The 23,047-nt window shown below is 35.4% G+C and overlaps 2 protein-coding genes across 3 annotated transcripts; both read left to right on the forward strand.

Moving 5' to 3' along the window:
* Window positions 1-1,083: 1,083 nt before the first annotated feature.
* Window positions 1,084-6,479, forward strand: LOC106760805 (phosphoenolpyruvate carboxylase). Its single transcript, XM_014644232.2, has 11 exons — window positions 1,084-1,243; window positions 1,570-1,759; window positions 2,450-2,841; window positions 2,940-3,024; window positions 3,217-3,439; window positions 3,546-3,649; window positions 3,741-3,834; window positions 4,005-4,159; window positions 4,277-5,275; window positions 5,364-5,750; window positions 5,860-6,479. The coding sequence occupies exons 2-11, from the start codon at window positions 1,592-1,594 to the stop codon at window positions 6,154-6,156; spliced, it is 2,904 nt and encodes a 967-aa protein (XP_014499718.1). The 5' UTR covers window positions 1,084-1,243; window positions 1,570-1,591; the 3' UTR covers window positions 6,157-6,479.
* A 3,731-nt stretch (window positions 6,480-10,210) lies between these two features.
* Window positions 10,211-17,274, forward strand: LOC106759927 (dol-P-Man:Man(6)GlcNAc(2)-PP-Dol alpha-1,2-mannosyltransferase). 2 transcript variants are annotated; one of them, XM_014643314.2, is made up of 10 exons: window positions 10,211-10,628; window positions 11,410-11,497; window positions 11,593-11,752; window positions 11,921-12,138; window positions 12,318-12,613; window positions 15,144-15,258; window positions 15,354-15,489; window positions 16,370-16,566; window positions 16,670-16,759; window positions 16,844-17,274. In XM_014643314.2, the coding sequence occupies exons 1-10, from the start codon at window positions 10,363-10,365 to the stop codon at window positions 16,973-16,975; spliced, it is 1,698 nt and encodes a 565-aa protein (XP_014498800.1). In that variant the 5' UTR covers window positions 10,211-10,362; the 3' UTR covers window positions 16,976-17,274. The 2 variants fall into 2 exon arrangements, with proteins under 2 accessions (XP_014498800.1, XP_022637322.1); XM_022781601.1 differs by having other exon boundaries at window positions 11,969-12,138.
* The last annotated feature ends 5,773 nt before the right edge of the window (window positions 17,275-23,047 follow it).

Consider the following 23,047-nt stretch of genomic DNA (forward strand, 5'->3'; position numbering starts at 1 on the left):
GTGCCATGTATTAGATGTTCTTTTCCTTTTGGAAGTCAGTTTCGCAATCATACATGAAAGACAAAAGATTTTTATCTAAAAATTTTCTCAAAATTATATAATTAAACAAAAAAAAAGGTTAAATTAAGATAGAAACTAAAAAAAAAAAAAGGAAAAAGTATGTTTAACCGATCAAAGGTTTCAAGCTTTCTATTTTAACTTTTTACTAGATTTTGAGCGTCACAAAAATATATTTGTGTTTACTTCTTGATAGGATATTAGAAATTCTAAATATAATTAGAAAACGATTATAAAAATAAAAGATGAAAAGAATATTTTTGTCTTTAAAAAATGTTTTATATAAATTTATATTATTTTAATTAGTGAAATTAATTATTTTATATTTCAACATAAATATAATAGAATGAAGGATCATTAATTATATATTAAAGAATGCCAACCTTATATATAAGTTTATATTATTTTAATGAATGAATTTAATTATTCTAGATTTCAACATAAATATAGTAAAATAAAAAATCATTAATTATACTTTAAATAATATCTTAGACACTTGTTAGCATAATATAATACTTTCCAATTAGATTAGTGAATAAATGTATTATTTATGACAAGTAAATAATCCTGGAGTCTGTGGTAGTTGTATAAATCCAAATATTTATTTTATAAAATGAACAATGGACCATTCATTAATATATTTCAAAGTTGATAGGTTAGAAGGTTTGTAAAAATATGTTTACATGAATAATTGAAAGAGTTTGGATGACATTAAATAGAGAGATTAATATAATTGCTATGAGAGGTAGACATTTTGTTTTCTTGAACAACAGTCTATACTTGAATTATGTTAAACAAGATTATATTCTTGAAAAAAATCATTGAAAGAGACAAAGTTTATTTCAATAATTGTTAGATGTCTAAAGATCTTTCTTTTAAGAATATCTTAGTTTAATTTAAATGTTTCTTAAAAAAAGGAAAAGGTGAAGATTCGATGTGGTCCCTTATCCAACGTAGTATGGCATTTGAGAAAGAAAAATGTTTACCCAACACAGATGGAGAGAATCTGAGAGATGGAAAGCATATTCCATCTTCTGCAGTAATAAAAGGAAGAAAAAAAAGTATATTTTAGGGTCGTAAAAATGACTCTATTTTTCTATATAAAGCCACCTCGATATGATAAAACCCTGTGACTCTTTTTGATCCATTTTTCATTCGCTGTGATCTTCCTCTTCCTCGTACACAGGTACCATATTGGATTCCAACCACTTGTTCATTTCATGGGTAGTGTCGAAGTCTTATGTTTCATGCTTTCTGGTTCCCCACGTGTTGTGTTTCAAAGGGCAGTTTTTTCAGTGTGGTTGTAGTAATAGTATTTGTATCATCACCCTGCACGTGTCATTCATTCGTCGTATCATACAAGTCAATTTCATCATTAAATGCGGGCCGTGGAAAGAACATATGGATGTTGTGTTGATTCGTCCCTTGGTTTTAGTTTCATACTTTTCGTTGGTGTTGTTTGTTTTTTTATTTGTTCTTGTGGGGTTATTGGTTGGCTTTTCATGATCTCAGGCGAAGGGACTGAAAGTTAACAATGGCGAACCGGAACATGGAAAAGATGGCATCCATTGATGCTCAGCTTCGGCTGTTAGCTCCTTCAAAAGTGAGTGAGGATGACAAACTCATTGAGTACGATGCTCTTCTGCTGGATCGGTTCCTTGATATTCTGCAGGATTTACACGGGGAGGATCTGAAAGAAACAGTGAGTTTTTTTTCACTATCCTACTTTGATGTCTTTGTTGTTAGATTTTGGTTTGATTTGGTTGCACATTGCTTGGTCTCTCTTGTCTCTCTATTTATTGTGAAAACTGGTTTGCTGAGAAAAAACATGGAACTTGTATGCACAGATTTTGATTGCTGGTTCAGGGGTGTGGGTTTGGAGAGTTTTATGGAAAAATAAGTCTTGATATGTTCTTGTAGTCATGAGAAAGGTCTTTCTTCTCATAATGGATTCTTGAGGGGTATATTCATTGATCGAAATCATGTAAACAATAACTTTTTATTTTTTATTTGACATAGAATCTAACTCACTCTCAATAACTTTTAAGTCATATCACACTGTTCAATGTAGGATTTTCAACATACATTTGAGGTTAAAATTTAAAGAATTAAACATCTCTTTGATTCAGTAGACCCAGTAATAACAAGTTTTGTATACATTGTTTGTGTTTGAATATGTGTTTGACTTAACTCCAAGGATAAAAAAAGTACAAAACTTGAGCTACTAGATTTTGACTGGGGTGCACTTTTTGTCTTAGTGATTGAATGTCAAGTACTATGTAGAAGGTAGATATGCGATCAGTGAAATAAAGGAAACAATCTGGGGATATCTCGTCAAAATCTTTATGTTCTTTCACTTCTCTTCGACATTTATGTAAATGTTTTTATGCAGGTTCAAGAAGTGTACGAAATTTCAGCTGAATATGAAGGAAAGCGTGACCCTAAGAAACTGGAAGAACTTGGAAATATGATAACTAGTTTGGATGCAGGGGATTCTATTGTTGTTGCCAAGTCCTTTTCCCACATGCTAAACTTGGCCAACTTGGCTGAGGAGGTCCAGATTTCTCGCCGCCGAAGGAACAAGGTGAAGAAAGGAGATTTTGCAGATGAGAACAATGCAACTACAGAATCAGACATTGAAGAAACTCTCAAGAAACTTGTATTTGATTTGAAGAAGTCTCCTCAGGAAGTTTTTGATGCACTGAAAAACCAGACTGTTGATCTGGTTCTTACTGCTCATCCTACTCAATCAGTTCGTAGATCTTTGCTTCAAAAGCATGCAAGGTTTGTTACAAAAATATAGTGTTTTTCAGCTTCAGTATTCAATTTTGTTTTGTACTTTCTTTGTTTAAGTAGCTTTCTGGTTTTGATCTGCGTTGCAGGATAAGGAATTCTTTATCTAAATTGTATGCCAAAGACATAACTCCTGATGATAAGCAGGAGCTTGATGAGGCCCTGCAAAGGGAGGTAAGTATCAAACCACTAGGATTATCTTCGTTGGTTTAGCAAACTGCATTAACCATTCTATCACATCAGCGCCTTTGTTTGGAGTTTATTCTGCAGAAGAAGAAATGTTCAAGGTGAAAAGAAACAAAGGCTTCGTTGAGTCAATGACACTGTTGACAATTTTCTTTTGTTACTTTTATCTATGTTGTGCAGATTCAAGCTGCCTTCCGTACAGATGAAATCAAGAGGACCCCTCCAACACCACAGGATGAGATGAGAGCAGGGATGAGCTACTTCCATGAAACAATTTGGAATGGTGTTCCCAGATTTCTGCGCCGTGTTGATACAGCTTTGAACAACATTGGAATTAAGGAGCGTGTTCCTTATAATGCTCCCCTAATTCAATTTTCTTCTTGGATGGGGGGTGATCGAGATGGTATTACTCTTATTTGAGATAAAAGAAAAAAAGTAGTACTACATATTATCTTGGAATAGTGGAAAAACGGAAGAAAATGCAAATTTTATGTTTCAATATGAAACAGGTAATCCAAGAGTAACTCCTGAGGTGACAAGGGATGTTTGCTTACTGGCTAGAATGATGGCTGCTAATATGTACTATTCCCAGATAGAAGATCTCATGTTTGAAGTAATCCACAGCTCTTTCATACTTTAAAAGTTATAATCGTGGATGGTTTATTACTGTTGAATCATTTTTCTGATTTTCCTTGTTTCTGTAGCTCTCTATGTGGCGCTGCAACGATGAACTACGCGTTCATGCAGATGAGGTTCACCGGTCTTCGAACAGAGATGAAGTTGCAAAACACTATATAGGTGTTTACCACTTTAAACTCGATGGATATGTGTTATATACTATTATTTTGTATGAAGCTATAAACAAAGGGTCAAATCACAATGGAACAAACTGCTGTCTATTTTCTACATGATGAAAATATATTGGTTAGTTTACTTATGTGATGATCTTTTCTTTCTTCATTGTGCAGAATTTTGGAAAAAGGTTCCCCCAAATGAACCATATCGTGTGGTACTTGGTGAAGTGAGGGATAGGCTCTATCAGACTCGTGAGCGTTCTCGCCATTTACTAGCGAATGGGTACTCTGATATTCCAGAGGAAAACACTTTCACCAGTGTTGAGGAGGTGTGCATCCATTGTTTTTGATTTCCAGTACTATTGCTAGCTATGTTTTCATGTTAACGTTTACTTATTTAATCCTTGGATAATTTTGCAGACACTAACTATAGTTAATTTGTGTAGTTCCTGCAACCTCTTGAACTATGTTACAGATCACTGTGTGCTTGTGGTGATCGAGCAATTGCTGATGGAAGCCTCCTTGATTTTTTGAGACAAATCTCCACTTTTGGACTGTCGATAGTGAGGCTTGATATCAGGCAGGAGTCAGATCGTCACACTGATGTGTTGGATGCCATTACCAAACACTTGGAAATTGGCTCATATCTGGAATGGTCTGAAGAGAAAAGGCAGGAATGGTTGTTGTCCGAATTAAGTGGAAAAAGACCACTATTTGGACCTGACCTTCCTCAAACTGAAGAAATTAGGGATGTTTTGGACACATTTCATGTGATAGCTGAACTTCCACCAGATAACTTTGGAGCCTATATCATATCAATGGCAACAGCACCATCTGATGTGCTTGCTGTTGAGCTTCTGCAACGTGAATGCCATGTCAAGCATCCATTAAGAGTTGTGCCACTGTTTGAAAGGCTAGCTGATCTAGAGGCTGCTCCTGCTGCTTTGGCACGGTTGTTCTCTGTAGACTGGTACAAGAATAGGATCGATGGGAAGCAAGAAGTGATGATTGGGTACTCAGATTCAGGAAAAGATGCTGGAAGGTTTTCTGCAGCATGGCAGCTATACAAAGCTCAGGAGGAACTTATAAATGTTGCTAAGAAATTTGGTATCAAGCTAACCATGTTCCATGGTCGTGGTGGAACTGTTGGAAGAGGAGGTGGACCTACTCATCTTGCTATTCTGTCTCAACCTCCAGACACAATCCATGGATCACTTCGTGTGACAGTCCAAGGTGAAGTTATTGAGCAGTCATTTGGAGAAAGACACTTGTGTTTTAGAACACTACAACGTTTCACTGCTGCCACTCTAGAACATGGCATGAACCCCCCCATTTCTCCAAAACCAGAATGGCGCGCTTTGATGGATCAGATGGCTGTCATTGCTACTGAGGAATACCGATCCATTGTGTTCAAGGAACCACGCTTTGTTGAGTATTTCCGCCTGGTAAGAACCGCATTTAGTAAAGACTTTAAGTTCTTATTAGATTACAACTCACAAGAGAGTTTATTCATGAATTTGATGTATCGTGCAGGCTACACCAGAGTTGGAATATGGCAGGATGAATATTGGAAGTCGACCAGCAAAGAGAAGGCCTAGTGGAGGCATTGAAACACTGCGTGCAATTCCTTGGATCTTTGCATGGACGCAAACAAGGTTTCATCTTCCAGTGTGGCTAGGCTTTGGAGCAGCATTTAAAACAGTTATTAAGAAAAAATCTAAAAATCTGAGCATGCTGCAAGAGATGTACAACCAATGGCCCTTCTTTAGGGTCACACTTGATTTGGTGGAAATGGTGTTTGCCAAAGGAGATCCAGAAATAGCAGCTCTGAATGATAAGCTCCTTGTTTCAAAGGATCTCTGGCCTGTTGGGGAGCAACTGAGGAGCAAATATGAAGAAACCAGGAAACTCCTACTTCAGGTAATGCTATGCTACAAAAAACCTTCAACATGTTATAGCTTTGAACTAATTCCAGAAAGAACAAGACACAGTTTTTCACAAGAAGATGATGATATTTGTTGTTTTGTAGGTGGCTGGACACAAGGAGATTCTTGAAGGGGACCCCTACTTGAAGCAAAGACTCAGACTTCGAAACTCTCCCATTACTACACTGAATGTTTTCCAAGCTTACACATTGAAACGCATTCGTGATCCTAACTACCAAGTGAAGGTGCGACCCCGCATATCAAAGGAGACTGCAGAGACAAGTAAATCAGCTGATGAACTCGTAAAACTGAACCCAACAAGTGAGTATGCTCCTGGTTTGGAAGACACCCTCATTCTCACCATGAAGGGTATTGCTGCTGGCATGCAGAACACTGGTTAGCTTTCACCCATTTTCGCTTTCATTGTGTATCAAGATATAGCATAAAGCACTGAAAAAAACTGAGTGCTGTCTTTTTGTTTCTACACTTTTTCTTCTTTAGTTATTATGTTACCCCACCTCTTTGTACAATTTGGTATGCTGCTCTAGAATTCTACATGAGCCTGCTACCACACAAATGAGTCAATGTCATTGATCGTGTCATGTTTCAATGTCGAAAGTGTGCTTGGTTTGTTCCTCATACCACCTTTTTATCTGGCTTTCAACACCTACGATGTCATGTTTTGTTCTATGAGATATGATAAACATAAATACATTGTGCACTACACCTATTCTACATTTCCATATAAGTTGAACTCATCTTTCATTCATGTTGTATCAAATTAGTGTATATAATTTAAATGGATTACTATTAATACTCTTATTAATAATTTTTGTTTTATTTATGATTATACTATTTGAGTTTGAATAAGTATTTTATAATAAAAAATAATATACCATATCTTATTGTTAACTCACATTTTGAGTGAAAAATTTAATAGTTAATCGCATCATTTAAAATTAACCTTAGCTAAATTCATTTGTGTAAAATTAATTTTGTTCAAAATCTTGTAAGATTTATCTAAATATATTGAATACTAAGTTTCATAGGGCGGCGAGGGAATAGAAAAAAAATTAAATGTTTCCATCAAAAAAACTTTTTGTATAACTTTTATCTTTCTATACATAAAAAAAAAAACACTATAAACATGATTTTAATATATTATTATGGATCTTAATTAAAAACATAGTTTAACATCTTTTTATATCAATAACATGCAAAGATAAGTTTTCACTTAAATCATTTCATCTCTTATAAATCATATTTTAATAAAGTTTATGATCATTATATTTAATTGAAGTAGAAGGATTTAAATAAGTTGTTTGTTCTAATATATATTTAATGGATTATGATTTTTAAATCTGATGTGGCATTACGTCACATCAATATACTATTTTAATCTATTTTAAAAGATAAAAAGTTAAACGTAAACAAATAATAATAAAATGTGTATTTTTTTAAATTCAAATTATACTAATAAAATTAATTTTAATTTCAAATATAATGATGGGATGAAAAGAATCCAAAGTATGAAGAAAACACTTGAATGAAAAACCTAACTATTTTATCTCGATTCAATAATTGTTATCATTTGGGAGTGTTATAATAATATGGAAATTTTGTAATGAAATAATGAAGGAATGTATGTAATAGTATCATTTTTCTTTGTAATATATCCATTAATTTTTCTCTTTATCTATTTCAAAATTTACATATAAGAAACGTTCTAACTTTTACATTTATATGACTTGTAATCATTTTAAAATATTATGTTCATATTTTTATATTTTAATTCTTTAAAAATATTATACTAGTAACATTTCATTTTAATAGTATAAAACTATTAAAATAAACATTACATATATGATTATAAAACAAGAACTACATATCTCTGATGAAGAAAATTCTTTACCTAGAAAATAAAACAAACTATACATATTGCTACTTCACTACCAACCTCACGCGGAGACAACTGAGAAGACTGTATCCCTAAACTCACACCATTAAGGTGATCATTGTAAAGAAAAAATAACACACAGATAAACAAAACAAAAGCAAAGGTAAGCTAGATACAAAACAATACATCATAAGTTCAAAGCATCTCATATAAGAGTTATATATGATTTAATCCAATCTAAACATCTTAATATGCAAAGATCTAAATCGACCGTGACTTAGAATGAATATCGAACTATGGTGGTTCATGCACTTGTGGTGGCCTATACTGCTTTGTAGAGCCATTATCAATGAATTTCACTCTACCACACACAAGGTTAGTCCTCAAACGCCCTTTTACCAAATGAAGATAGGCCCCTCACGCTAAAATCTCATGCTATTATCACCACATCAGTCATCACTCTCTACTTGAACATGATGATCATTAGAATGTTAGGATAAACCACCAATACAAAGCTTTAACCATTCATTCTAATATACTTGAAACCATACCGAAGGAGTTCCTCCATGGAACCCATGTTACCAAAAAACACATAATAACCTAATTTCTTCATGACATTAAAGGAATAGAAACACCTATACAAGTCATCAAAAAACACATAATAATACAATTTCTTCATGACATCTTGATACTCACATTTAGGTAAGGAAAACAACTTTGAAACCCTCACCAACAACTTCGGAAGGATCCAAAACCCCCAAAGCGACCTAAACAACGACAAAAACCGATAACCAAAATCCTGAATTTGAGATCCCGAAAATTGAAAAAAAAAAAAAACAAAAACTCCTTAGTGGCGCTTAGCGCCCCAAAAGGGGCGCCCAAGTGCCAAAACTCTGGAACAGGGCGCCCAGGGGCACTCAGGGGGCGCCCAGGGGCGCTTAGGGGAGTTCCTCTCATAAAAAGGGCAACACTACACCAGATTATAAAATTCACCTATTATGACTTTGGTGACCTTCTATACAAGTTTAAATGATTTCGAAACACTCTTAGGCACAGTAAAACATCTAAAAACATACCTCTAACTTGAATTGACCACTCCAAACCTAAATTGACCTACGAAAACCCAACTTCACTCCTATAAGCTACCCAATTTCAATTTTACACCTATAAACTTCCAAATCAATTTATAACTTACATAAACTAGTCCAAATATACTTGTTAGCACTCTCTAAAACATTAGATTTGTCCCAGTTACATTACTTCTCATTTTCACCCCTGAAAGCCTCTAAAATGGGCTAAAATCTCAACCTATGAAGCCATTTACCATTTCTTAAGAGATTTGACTGGCTTAAGCACTTAGACAAGTCCTAATAGGTGTGATAACATACCTCTAACCTTCCAAAACAGTGCATGACACTTACCTTAACATTTCACTACTCAACACCCTCTTTTTACACCAAAAACACTTGAAAACAGCCCCTCTATACTATCCTTTTTAATTCACACAATTTTTAACCATCTAACCTTCCTAACAAGTTTCAAAATTACCTCACAGCAGTACCAAAACAGTTCTCATAACATTCCCATACCTATTTCTAAATTTCACTATGAAAAACTCCTCCTTTTAAGCTAAAAATCTAAGTAACTTGCTTAATACTCTCATAACCACTTGAATTCTATTTCAAACAATAAAATATCCTTATCACCAACTGCAATAACACTATATCATCAAAACACAAATTTAACATACGTTAAATTTACCCAAACACAAATTTTTACTAAAACGTCTAAAATTTATAGAATTACAAAACACCAAATTAAAAATGGATAGAATCCTTAGAACTTTAGATGAACCAATTACGTGTAGGAGAGACATGATTATACATGTAACAATACAATTATTTTAAAACAGATTTGGGAACGAAAGGGAAAAAAAAATAATCAAAACTTACTTATTCTATTGAAGAAGAAACTGATTGGGTATAAATGTATACCTCGTCGTTATGATCGATTAGATATCTCGTGATAATCAAAAAGATAACTCGAAAATTAAAACTTAAAAAAAAATAAATAACTCTAAAAGAACGATTTCTATAAAAATGATATTTAAAATAATAAACTCATTATAACATAACTATTTATAATAAAACTCTTTAATATTAAAATAATTGAGTCTCTATATCGTATTTTTTAAATACTATACGGTTTTAGAGTATAAATGTTAAAAGTGAGAATTTAAGTAATTTTATAAAACCTGGTTATATGTTAATTTCTTTTCTAATTAATACTTCCATCCGTAATTATACGTGTTTTAATATTATTTTGTACAATTTAAGAGATACAATAGTTTCTAAAATTTTAATAAAATAATTTTAACATTTTTATTTTACTTACTTTTCTTCTCATTTAACACAATAAAAATATATATAAATTATTGTAACGTTTTACTGAAAAAATTGAAAGGAAAAAGAACATATAGAATAGAACAATATTGTTTTTAAATTGAGACAAATAAAAAGCACTGTACGAGTAATTAAATTAATAAAAGTAAGAAAAGAAGAAAGAGAAAATAAGGACACAGCAAAGACAAAAGTGAAGAATTTGCTTTGGGAGGAAGGAAGTGTTTGCGAGAAAAGTTTTGAATCCTTTGAAAGAGTGTGTTTAGTGTGAGGCAGAAGAAGAAGAAGTTCCAAACCATTTTTAAGTCGTAATGGCCCTCTCCGCCGTGAGGCAGCGACGTTCCGAGGCGTCTGATCCGTCTCCGTCGCAACCGTACACGAAGCTGGACAAGCCTCAGCAATCGGAGGAAAAAGATGGAAAAGGGTTGGGGTGGCTTTTTCCGTTCTTGGCTCTTGGATTTTTGAGGTACATGAGTGCCACTTCCAACATCATCCACGATTGCGACGAAGTCTTCAATTACTGGGAGCCCCTTCATTACCTTCTCTACAAAACTGGCTTCCAGACATGGGAATATAGGTATCTAAGTCACCCACCTTCCTTTTAGATTCAACCAAATTCTGGGTTTTTGTTGTTTTACATTTTTTTAGTTGGGGTCATTTCTAGGAAGATGGGTCTTGGAAGAAGAGAAAAAGTTTTGATTTTGATTATTTGGTTGTGTTTGTGTAACCGATAAATTTTGTAAATGCTTATTGAATTAGTTATTCACTTTCTTTGCATAAACTTATCCTTAGTTATTAAAGAAGAAAATAAGAATGTAAAATTATTTGGATTTCTTCCATAAACTAAAATGAAGTTATGCACCTGAACTTTAGATGAGTTAGATGAAAGCTTTTATAAAATTTTCATGCACGGGTTAATTTTAACTAATAACTTCCCAGAAGTGATTATGGAGATGTTTATTTAGACTGCGCAAATGTATGATAAATTGTTTATATAATTGAAGAGGAAATAAAGTTAATTTTTTTCATGAAGGTGTAAGCAGCTTTCGTAAGCTGTCATGGGAAATTTATTGAAATAAGTTGAAAAAATAAATAAATTAGAGGCATATTAGGAGCTAGTTGGTAAGCTCTTTCAGAATATTTTCTTGAGTGTTTATGTTGCAAGCTAAGCCCAAATTGGTAGTAAATTCATTCTTCCAAATGCACCCTTAATACCTTGTAGATGAGAGGAAAAAGGATTATTTTTATGGAGCCTTTATAACTTGCAATAAATGAATTAAAGACTGAGAACAAAATTCATTAGTTTCAGTTCAGGTCGTGGTATTGATAAATGACAAGTGGTGTGTGCATGGTTGCAGTTCACAGTATGCTCTTCGGTCGTATTTGTACCTTTTATTTCATGAAATAGTGGGTCGACCAGCTTCATGGTTGTTTAGTGAAGACAAAGTAAGTTTCCTGCTGTGCGTAGTTGTTGAATTGTTTAAGACTGGAGGTGGAAATGCTTATGGTTTTCATGTTACCATTGTGCTTTCTTGTTGTAGGTGAGAGTGTTTTATGCTGTGAGATTCTTTCTTGGTCTTCTCTCTGTTTTAGCTGACACTGTTCTCGTGGTAGCACTTTCGAGAAAGTATGGAAAACGACTTGCTACTTATGCACTTGCTATGCTGTGCCTAACTAGTGGCTGTTTCTTTGCTAGCACTAGTAAGTGATCCCTTGGCAATGGTTTCTTGTCTTCATCTTCTCTTGCATCATGCTATCTACCTATGAGGATTAATATAGGGTGATCAAGTATCATCTATTTCATGATTCTGCATTCTGTGGGACCTGGTTTTGCTAATGTTCTTCTTTATCAATCTTTAATATCTCTAGGTTTCTTGCCGAGTTCATTTTCTATGTATGCAATATCTCTCGCCTCAGGTTTATTTCTTCTGGATAAGCCGGCATCGGCAATTTCTGTTGCTGTTATTGGTGTCATACTTGGCTGGCCATTCTCAATCTTGGCTTTCCTTCCAGTGACATTATATTCTCTGTCTAGAAAATTTAAAGTGTCATTTATTGCTGCGGCGATCACATCGGTTGTTTTTCTTGTAAGTTGGAACCCTCCCCCAACCTATAAATTATGTCTATACCATATAAGGTTGTATAGAATATATATTTATATATATATATATATATATATAGCTCTGCTTGCATAGTATGATCTATGATATTAAATTTCATATGTCGTGTCCTTCACATAGCATATTTTAATTTATCTTTTGTACAGGCATTGTCAATAGTTACGGACTTTTACTACTATGGAAAATGGACTTCATCTGTGTTGAATCTTTTAATATACAACGTAGCTGGAGGTGGTGAAAGCCATTTGTACGGGATTGAAGGGCCTCTTTATTATCTGAGGAATGGATTTAACAATTTCAACTTTTGTTTTGTTCTTGCTCTGCTGTTCTTGGGGATTTTTCCTATTGCAAAAAAGAAATATGCACCAGACCTACTGATTGTGATATCTCCTATATATATTTGGCTGGGTTTTATGTCTTTGCAGCCACACAAAGAAGAAAGGTTTGGCTGAATTTTTAACCTGGTCTTCTATTACAAAGTTTACTATCTGATGTTATTTGAGATACGCACTTTCTATTCACTTGCAAAATGCACACGTCAAGTACAGTAATATGTTTTTTGTCAAGAGATTGAAATAGATATCAATCTCTTATTTCCTCCTGGTTTATACAGATCTTCTGACCTTCTAATTTTTTTAGTAATCTCCAATATAGCCTCATTTTTATAAGTAGTAACTTGGATGGTTTTGTTTGGGTCTACAAAGACAGACAGGTATTACCTATGAATTGGTTATATTTAAGAATATGGAACCTTGTGATAGGTACCCTGATTGTTATTACACACGTACAGAACTCCAAGACAGGTTCTTGGATGTTCACTAAGAATCCAGACAGTCCTGTTCTACCAATGTGGTATGAACATGAACCCACAATGTACAATTTTCAAGGTCTTTCGAGAGGACCTGTCTCTCCTAACTTTTCACTTTACAAAATACTCCCAAAACTGCCTGCTCACCTCCTAATAAGACTAATTATAATAGTCTGTTACAGTTATGTAATTATAAATGTACTAACTATCTTCTTGTTCCTTCTTTTGTAAACTGTATCAAACTTATTAATACCCCCTCCATGAAGATTCACCTTGTCTCCAAGGTGAAAGTCTGGTAATTCTTTATGAATGCAAGCAGCAGATTCCCAACTATTCTCAAAATCCGAAAGATGTTTGCATTTGATAAGAACTTCTAAGTCACCTTGAGTGCTCTTTCTAGTATCTAGCAGTTGTTCCTGATATACTTCTAGAATATAGTCTTCAGTAAGTGGAGGAGGCATGGGCTGGGTTGATGTGGTTGGCTGCCCTCCCAGGTGACTGGTGATGCTACTTGTTATGTCTGGGGTCTCCCCTTTCGCTTTGACTCTAATTTTTTCCTCAACCATCTGAGCCTTCATCATCAACTAAGGAAGATTTCTGGGGTCATACATCTTAACCTCAACCTTCATATCCTCCTTCAACCCATTCAAGAAAATTCCTACCAAATAATCTCGTTGAATCCCCTTCAAGAACCCAGCATATTGATCAAACTGCCAAATATAATCTTGCACTAAACCTGTTTGTCGCAAGCCAATCAGAATTTTGAAGGGGTTTTGCAGCATTGTTGGTCGAAACCTGCGGACAACAGCCACCTTGAATGCCTCTCACGTAGGATTTGGATTGCATGTTTTCCACCACTAAAACCAATTCAAGGCTTTCCCTTCCAAAGCAACCATGATAGCCTGCAATCTTTCCTCCTCATTGATTTCCTTTAATAGAAAATACTTTTCTAATCTGTTAGTCCACCCATAGGCCTCTCCTGCAAAGACAGTGATGTCCAACTTCCTCCATTTTGAGGAAGATACAATAGACCCTCGCTCCTCATTCCCTCTACTGCCCTCACTGCCTCCATGTGCGACAGAAGCATTATTCTCTAATTGCTTTGCAGTGGAAGACAGCTTCTCCACAACCACCGTAAGCCCCCTAATCATATCTTCCAGCCGTTGGAACCTCCTATGATACTCACTATCCTGTTCTTGCACAATCTTTTCCAAGTCCATCCAATCTTGATTCCATTCTTGTATTCACCATGCCCCAAATAGCTACCGCAGGACCAGAAAAGAGGCTTTGAATACCAATTGATAGGTACCCAGACTGTTATTACACACGTACAGAACTCCAAGACAAGTTCTTGGATGTTCACTAAGAAACCAGACAGTCCTGTTCTACCAATGTGGTATGAACATGAACCCCCAAAGTACAATTTTCAAGGTCTTTCGAGAGTACCTGTCTCTCCTAACTTTTCCCTTTACAAAATACTCCTAAAACTGCCTGCTCATCTCCTAATAAGACTATTTATAATAGTCTGTTACAATTATGTAATTACAACTATACTAACTACCTTCTTTTTTCCTTCTTTTGTAAATTGTATCAAACCTATCACTTTGCTAATTGCTTGATTAAACTATAGTGAATGAGGCACTCTATTTTAAGTTGAAATGAAGTCAACTTCCAAATTATTTGCACCACTTCAATTTTTTTTTTTTTTTGCATGTTCATCAGTTCAGGGAAGAAGTTTGGAATAAGAAAAATTAAGCTTTAGTAACAAAGGTGTTTCTAATATTTTGAAAGCATGTCGTCTAGATCCTCATTATATTATCAAGCCTATCATTAATCAAAAATCCATTTCTCAAAGTCTGTGTGTATAGTTTGGATCACTTGTTCATTTCTAGTTCTTCACTTCTGATGAGAGGTGAGCTTTGCTCTCCCTTTGGTTAAATGTAACCTAGACACTGTGAATGGGGTCTACGACCAAGATTTAGATACCCTCGTCATTGATATAGTAATTTTAAAATAATTATGCACTTCAGAAGGGTATTTATTTAGTATTATTTCTTAGCTTGTGCAGTTGAGTGAATTAATTATGATTTTTGTATTTGTTTGTTATTATTAAATACACTAAATTGACATGAATAACGGATTTTTCCCCCATCTCTGCATGCAGGTTCCTTTATCCAATATATCCACTTATTTGTGTTGCTGCTTCAGCTGTTATTGAGAGCTTCCCAGATCTTTTTCGTAGCAAATATGATACATACCAACGTTCTATAATAGTGACAGTAAGATACCTAATTACTTGAGATGTGGATAGATCCCTATATTTCTGATATCCAAGCAGTAAATATTTTCTGGATTTCTCCTTTGCTAACTGCAGGTTGCCAAAGTTATGAGACCAGTGGCTCTTAGCCTTATACTATATGCCTCTCATGCCCGTACATTTTCTTTGATTCACGGTTACTCAGCCCCATTGGAGGTTTACAAGATTTTGGAGCACTATGATGCAGAAAACAGTGAGTCAAACATTTGGTGGCTTTGTTATTATATTTTAAATGACTATTTTGCTTATAAATGTGATTGAATGGAGTAAAGGGGCCAAGTGTGATGTAGCCACGGAGAAGTTAGCTTAAATAAGATAAGGGGGTAGATGAGAGAGTATTCTGTTTGAAAACTAAGCCTTAGATCTATTGTAGAAAGATGAAAAACCGTTGTAAAACCATAATTCTTGAAACGAGAATGTTCTCCTTAGGTTCTTTGTTTGTAATTCAGCAAACACTGCCAAAGCATGCTCTCCTTCTATTTGTTTTTTCTCATATCTATTTCTGAAACTCGAGATGCTATTTCTGGGTTCCTCATTCCCTACAACATGTCATACTGAGTCTGCAATTTATAAAGAAATTGTCTTCAGAAGGATTATTGAAGAAGGGAACTCTAGGGTACATAAAGAAACTAAGCCTGCTGTAATGCTTAAACTTTTTACGTATTCCTTTAGCATAATTTTAGTTTTTTTCTGGAAACTGAATGTGTTTTAATGAACTTCGATCATAACTATTACTTCAACCTACATCATGACTTTCAATTACATTATGTGAATTCATTTGTTGTGCTTGCTCTAATTGCAAAATTTGCTACGTCTTTCTTTACTTTCCCTCTAATCGTTGTGGTTCTTCTGTTGACCCTCTGTTGGAAATAATATATTATGCCATTATCTTCTAGCCTAGATTTTCACTGTTCATTGCAAGCCTCTGAATCAAATATCCATCAAAATAGCACTATTATGTAATCATTGAAGCGCTATTTCAATAAATATTTGATACAGGCTGAAGAGGAAATTATTAGGTATTTTGAGATTAGCCCCAGAATTATGTATCATTTTATTCCTTTGCATTGCAGATTCTGTACTTTGTGTTGGAAGCGAATGGCATCGCTTTCCATCATCATTTTTCATCCCAGATTACGTGGGACAAGTTCGATGGATCGATGATGGTTTCCGAGGTCTTCTTCCCTTCCCATTTAATTCTACCCTAGGGGGGACTGCTGCAGCACCACCATATTTTAACAACAAAAACATGGCATCAAGCGAGCAATTTGTATGTCCTCTTTAACTGTATATATATAGTTGCTAGGCAGCTAGCAGTTTTGATCCTCATAAATTTTTGTTAGAATGCCACTGATTACTCATTGCTTTCACAGCTCCTTGATGTAGATGCTTGTACTTTCCTTGTTGAGCTGCAGCTCAATAGGCCCTACCTCACTCGTGGAAGTGACTTGTCAACTTGGGAGGTAAGACATTGTTGAAGTTTCTCACTTTCTCATGTTGATTGCTAATATTTGCTTTTAACTGATTCAACATTGTTTGTATTTCAGCCTATTGCTGCATTGCCTTATTTGGACAGAGAGCTTTCACCGGCTTTGTATAGGTCTTTCTTCATTCCATACCTTTGGCAAGATAAGAATGTTTTTGGCACTTATAAACTGTTCAAAAGAGTAACCACATAATTTTATTTTTGTCTTAGAATATGGTGGATTAACAGAAAAGCCATTTTTGTTAGAGACAGGAAGCTTGTAGAATTTCTCTTATTATCTGTTGTTGAATAGTTAATTTAGTTCTAATCTGCTCAAACTTTTCCAGTGGTTTCTACTGTCATGCTTTTCTCCCACTGAAGCATTCAATTTATCGATCATGCATGTATGGGTTCAGTGTGTGATGCGATGAGTATTTGCAAACTTGATTTTGTATGATCTTGATTTTTCCAAGTTGGATTTTGTTAAATTTGAGTTTGAAGTGATTATGTTTAGGGACACTTCTATTTCAAAAGAAACCATGTAGTGAAGCCTAGCATAATGCAATACAGTTCTCAATACAATACAAAAGTTACTTTAAAGTTGCTTCTGATATAATCACGTTATACCAACTTCTCCTGTTTGAGACATTGCCTTTACATTCTCCCATACGTGTGCAAATACCTTAATTTCCACAATATTACATGAACGTATTTACAATATTATTTAAATGACTTAAATTGACATTTATTTTAATCTTATGAGTAAATATTTTTGTTTTGTTTTTACATTTAAGTATGTTTAAGTGATTTAATAAGGAAAACGTTTTTTCAACAACTTAAATTTGACAACGACATGTGTCGTTGTTTCATTTGTTGTTTTAAATGAATTTTTTAAATAGTTTAATTTTGTTATGGAGGGCATATTTGGAAACAAAAATGTTGAAAACCTATTGGTGCTTTTCATAAAGTGATATTGTTTCCTACGAATCTTCAAAACTCTCTCACCAGTTTTTCATTCTCCATTGCAACCTCTTGTTCCACCATCAAAGTGTTGTTTGTCCAGTGTTGTGGAAATTGTTTTTTGGTCCATCGTTTTCTTTGGATGTACTTGTGTGTGACGCTCCGCCATTGAAGTGTTGGAGGAAGGTTCGCTTTGGTCCACCCTTCTTGTCATTTTTGGAAAGGTTTCGTTTTTTCGCTGTGATTGCTTCGCCATTGAAGTGTTGGAGGAAGGCTTGCTTTGGTGCACCCTTCTCGTCATTTGTGGAAAGATTTTGTTTTTTTGCTGTCACCGTTGTTCATTTGTCGGTTGGGTGAGGTGTTGACCGTACAAACACCTTTACTTGTACCTTCCATGCATATATGACTGACATAACTTGAAACTTGTTGTTGTTGACACCTTCAACCAAAGCTAATAGGGTTAATAAATCCACAAAACATTGAAAACACACACCTAAGGACTCATGGGGAGCTCTTCAAGCATGACTATGTAGCAGCGATCAGGTTTTGGTACAAAAGGCCAATTTTGTGCTAGAAAGCGAGGTTGTAATCGCTTACAGTTGCACCAAACCTTTGGCAATAGTCTAGGAATTCTCCTATCAACCTAGAAGCACTTTTGCTTGGTCTTCCATTCACTTAGGTTGAAAGTTTTTGTTGTGGACCCCTTTACCCATGGCCAAAAGACTTAACTTATCCATAAAACATTAAAAAAACACACCTAATTATTCATGGGGAGCTCTTCAAGCATGACTGGCTAGCAGCACTCAGCTTTTGGTACAAAACGCCAATTTTGTGCTGGAAAGCGAGGTAAGCGATTACCAGCTCCTTGTAATCGTTTACAGATGCACCATACCTCTGTCAAGAGCCTAGGACCTTGCCTCTCAACCTAGAAACACCTTTGCTTGGTCTTCCATCCACTCAAGTTGAAAGTTGTTGTTGTGGACCCCTTCACCCATGGCCAAAAGACTTAACCTATCCATAAAACATTGAAAACAAACACCTAAGGACTACTGGGGAGCTCTTCAAGCATGGCTGGGTAGCAACGCTCAGGTTTTGGTACAAATCGCCAATTTAGTGCTGGAAAGTGAGGTAAGCGATTATCAGCTCCTCGTAATCACTTACAACTACACTAAACCTCTAGCAATGGTCTAGGAACTCCCTTCTCAACATAGAAACACCTTTGCTTGGTCTTCCATCCACTTAGGTTGAAAGTTGTTGTTGTGGACCCCTTCACCCATGGCCAAAAGACTTAACCTATCCATAAAACATTGAAAAAACACACCTAAGGACTCATGAGGAGCTCTTCAAGCATGACTGGGTAGCAACGCTCAAGTTTTGGTACAAAATGCCAATTTTGTGCTGGAAAGCGAGGTAAAGGATTACCAGCTCCTTGTAATCGCTTACAGTTGCACCAGTCCTTTGTCAAATGTCTAGGAACTTGCCTCTCAACCTAGAAACACCTTTGCTTGGTCTTCCATCCACTTAGGTTGAAAGTTGTTGTTGTTGACCCCTTCACCCATGGCCAAAAGACTTAACTTATCCATAAAACAATGAAAAAACACACCTAACGACTCATGGGGAGCTCTTCAAGCATGACTGGGTAGCACCGCTCAGGTTTTGGTACAAAACGCCAATTTTGTGCTGGAAAGCGCGATAAGCGATTACCAGCTCCTTGTAATCGCTTACAGCTGCACTAGACCTCTAGCAATGGTCTAGGAACTCCCCTCTCAACCTAGAAACACCTTTGCTTGGTCTTCCATCCACTTAGGTTGAAAGTTGTTGTTGTGGACCCCTTCACCCATGGCCAAAAGACTTAACCTATTTATAAAATATTGAAAAAACACACCTAGGGACTCATGGGGAGCTCTTCAAGAATGACTGGGTAGTAGCGCTCAGGTTTTGGTACAAAATGCCAATTTTATGCTGGAAAGCGAGGTAAACGATTACCAATTCCTTGTAATCGCTTACAGTTGCACCAGACCTCTGTCAAGGGTCTAGGAACTTGTCTCTCAACGTAGAAACAACTTTGCTTGGTCTTCCATCCACTTAGGTTGAAAGTTGTTGTTGTTGACCCCTTCACTCATGGCCAAAAAACTTAACTTATCCATAAAACATTGAAAAAACACACCTAAGGACTCATGGGGAGCTCTTCAAGCATGACTGGGTAGTACCGCTCAGGTTTTGGTACAAAGCGCCAATTTTGTGCTGGAAAGCGCGGTAAGCTAGTACCAGCTCCTTGTAATCACTTAGAGCTGCACCAAACCTCTGACAATGGTCTAGGAACTCCCCTCTCAACCTAGAAACACCTTTGTTTGGTCTTCCATCCACTTAGGTTGAAAGTTGTTGTTGTGGACCCCTTCACCCATGGCCCAAAGACTTAACCTATCTATAAAACATTGAGAAAACACACCTAAGGACTCATGAGGAGCGCTTCAAGAATGATTGGGTACCAGCGCTCAGGTTTTGGTACAAAACGCCAATTTTATGCTGGAAAGCGAGGTAAGCGATTACCAATTCCTTGTAATCGCTTATAGCTGCACCAGACCTCTGTCAAGGGTCTAGGAACTTGTCTCTCAACCTAGAAACACCTTTGCTTGGTCTTCCATCCACTAAGGTTGAAAGTTGTGTTTGTTGACCCCTTCACCCATGGCCAAAAAACTTAACCTATCCATAAAACATTGAAAAAACACACCTAAGGACTCATGGGGAGCTCTTCAAGCATGACTGGGTAGCACTGCTTAGGTTTTGGTACAAAACGCCAATTTTGTGCTGGAAAGCGCGGTAAACGAGTACGAGCTCCTTGTAATCGCTTACAGTTGCACCAGACCTCTGGCAATGGTCTAGGAACTCCCCTCTCAACCTAGAAACACCTTTGCTTGGTCTTCCATCCACATAGGTTTAAATTTGTTGTTGTGGACCCCTTCACCCATGGCCAAAAGGCTTAATCTATCCAGAAAACATTTAAAAAATACACCCAAGGACTCATGGGGAGCTCTTCAAGCATGACTGGGTAGCAACACTCAGGTTTTGGTACAAAACACCAATTTTGTGCTTGAAAGCGAGGTAAGCGATTACCAGCTCCTTGTAATCGCTTACAGCTGCACCAGACCTCTGTCAATGGTCTATGACCTCACCTCTCAACCTAGAAACCTCTTTATCAACTTAGGTTGAAATTTGTTGTTGTGGACCCCTTCAACCCTGGCCAAAAGGCTTAATCTATTCAGAAAACATTGAAAAAACGCACCTAAGAACTCATGGGGAGCTCTTCAAGCATGACTGGGTAGCAACGCTCAGGTTTTGGTACAAAACGCCAATTTTGTGATGGAAAGGGAGGTAATCGATTACCAGTTCCTTGTAATCGCTTACAGCTGCACCAAACCTCTGTCAATGGTCTAGGAACTCCCCTCTCAACCTAGAAACATCATGTAAGGGTGACAGAACTGTCCTTTGTTATAAAAATCACAAAAGAAAACTATTCAAAAATACCACCAAAGAACAAATGGAATGAAAATAACAACCAGAATTCGAAATAAGGTTTTGGACTAGATAATGCATTAATCACAAATTACAATGAAAATAATTGTTCCAAATAAAGGTTTCCATACTTCAACATCTAATAAACATTGCACTAATAAAAAATTACATAAATTAATCAAGTCTTGGACTATATCCGCTTTTCTTTTGTAACGCTTTCGGCGTACTCCTTACTTCATAACGTTTTCAAGGTTGTAAATTCCTCCCTCACATGCAAACTCATTGTAAATTCCTCCCTCACAAGGCATATTGTAACCACCATCGTCTTTATTCTTCTCTTCAAGCAGTTCAGCCTACAAATTGCGTCTTCAAAATAATGGACTTGTGCTCCTCACTCAAAATTTCATTCAAACCAGCAACAAACTTGGTTTTCAATGAATGGCGAACAAACAACTGCAAACAAAAAGAAAAAACTATTTTAAAGAACCAATGTCACGGGATGAACACAAAACTAAATACCAGCAAAATGACAACCAAAGGCAAAAACCTAAAACCCAACCCCAAAAAATGATAACGGAAAAGGGAAAAAATTCATACCTTGTTCGAAGAACCAATGTCACTGGATGAACAAAAGCAAATACCACCAAAATGACCACCAAAGGCAAAAACATAAACCCAGCCCCAAAAAACGATAACGGAAAAGGGAAAAAAATCATACCTTGTTTGAAGAATCAATGTCACCGGATGAACCCATTGTGCAATAACGATAACGAACCTAAAAAACGATAACGAAATTACCAAATGGACACCCAACGAGACACCACTGCAAGGCCTTCACCAAATGGAGAGAGAGAGAACTGGGTGAGAGAAAATGAAAACCTAAAATGGAGAGAGAGAACTTGATTAGAGAAAGTGAAAACCTAAAGTAAGAGGAGAGAGAGAATGAGAGAGTGCTGAAAAGAAGGAGGGTAGTTTTGGAATATGCAAACCCGTCAAGTCTGAACCCTTTTCGAAATCAGATTTTTTTTTGAAAAAGAAATTAAAATCAGCCAATATAACGCTGACACATGGCGTTATCAAAATTTTGTCAAATTGGCATTGTCAAAATATCGCAATCCATTTAATAATTCAACTTAATTCTTTACTGTTTAGTTACTAAATTAAGAAAAAAAATTTATGACTACAAAACAATGATAATTATATATAAATATATTTATGTTTCTAATTTATATTTTTGTGAAATATAATATTTTATTCTATTGTTAATAAATAGATTTTAAATTTAACTTAATCCTAAAAAATCCGTTTAAAATTCATTTTTTAATATGATGCGAAATATATGGTTTAGAACTTATTTTAGCAAAAAATATTTTTTGTTGGAGATATTGTTTCATTTGTTATGGAAGATCACTCATTAATGTCTAGTTTCATCTTCGAGATATATATACTTTGATATAAGGAGGTTGTGTTAGAAGTTTCACATCAACTAGTTACAATAATACCCACGAGATGTATATATACATCAACGTGAGAGAGTATATTGAAACTAGTAATAAGGCCGGTTCAAGATTTAAAGGTTTTTTTTTTTTTTTATATATATATATATATTTTTGTTCTTTAGTAATTTATTATGGAATTTTTCCAATTTGTTATATTTAAAGTTCACTTTTTTAACTTATGTAATAATTAAGATTTTCTTTTATACTTTCCTTTTAGTTTCAGTCATTTATTATGGACTTTCTCTAATTTTTTATATTTAAAAATAAAATATTGACTTTTATATATCTCTGTTATTATTTGTTTCTATAAAGTT

The sequence above is a fragment of the Vigna radiata genome, chromosome 5 (assembly GCF_000741045.1).
Source record: "Vigna radiata var. radiata cultivar VC1973A chromosome 5, Vradiata_ver6, whole genome shotgun sequence".
Classification (NCBI taxonomy): domain Eukaryota; kingdom Viridiplantae; phylum Streptophyta; class Magnoliopsida; order Fabales; family Fabaceae; genus Vigna; species Vigna radiata.

Bases quoted from the DNA above. Each gene is read 5' to 3' on its own strand.
- LOC106759927 (XM_014643314.2), top strand. From the start codon at position 10,363: ATGGCCCTCTCCGCCGTGAGGCAGCGACGTTCCGAGGCGTCTGATCCG. The intron at 15,259-15,353 runs GTAAGATACCTA...TGCTAACTGCAG, and splicing joins AACGTTCTATAATAGTGACA to GTTGCCAAAGTTATGAGACC. The intron at 16,567-16,669 runs GTATGTCCTCTT...TTGCTTTCACAG, and splicing joins TGGCATCAAGCGAGCAATTT to CTCCTTGATGTAGATGCTTG.
- LOC106760805 (XM_014644232.2), top strand. From the start codon at position 1,592: ATGGCGAACCGGAACATGGAAAAGATGGCATCCATTGATGCTCAGCTT. The intron at 3,440-3,545 runs GTATTACTCTTA...AATATGAAACAG, and splicing joins GATGGGGGGTGATCGAGATG to GTAATCCAAGAGTAACTCCT. The intron at 3,835-4,004 runs GTGTTTACCACT...TTCATTGTGCAG, and splicing joins AGTTGCAAAACACTATATAG to AATTTTGGAAAAAGGTTCCC.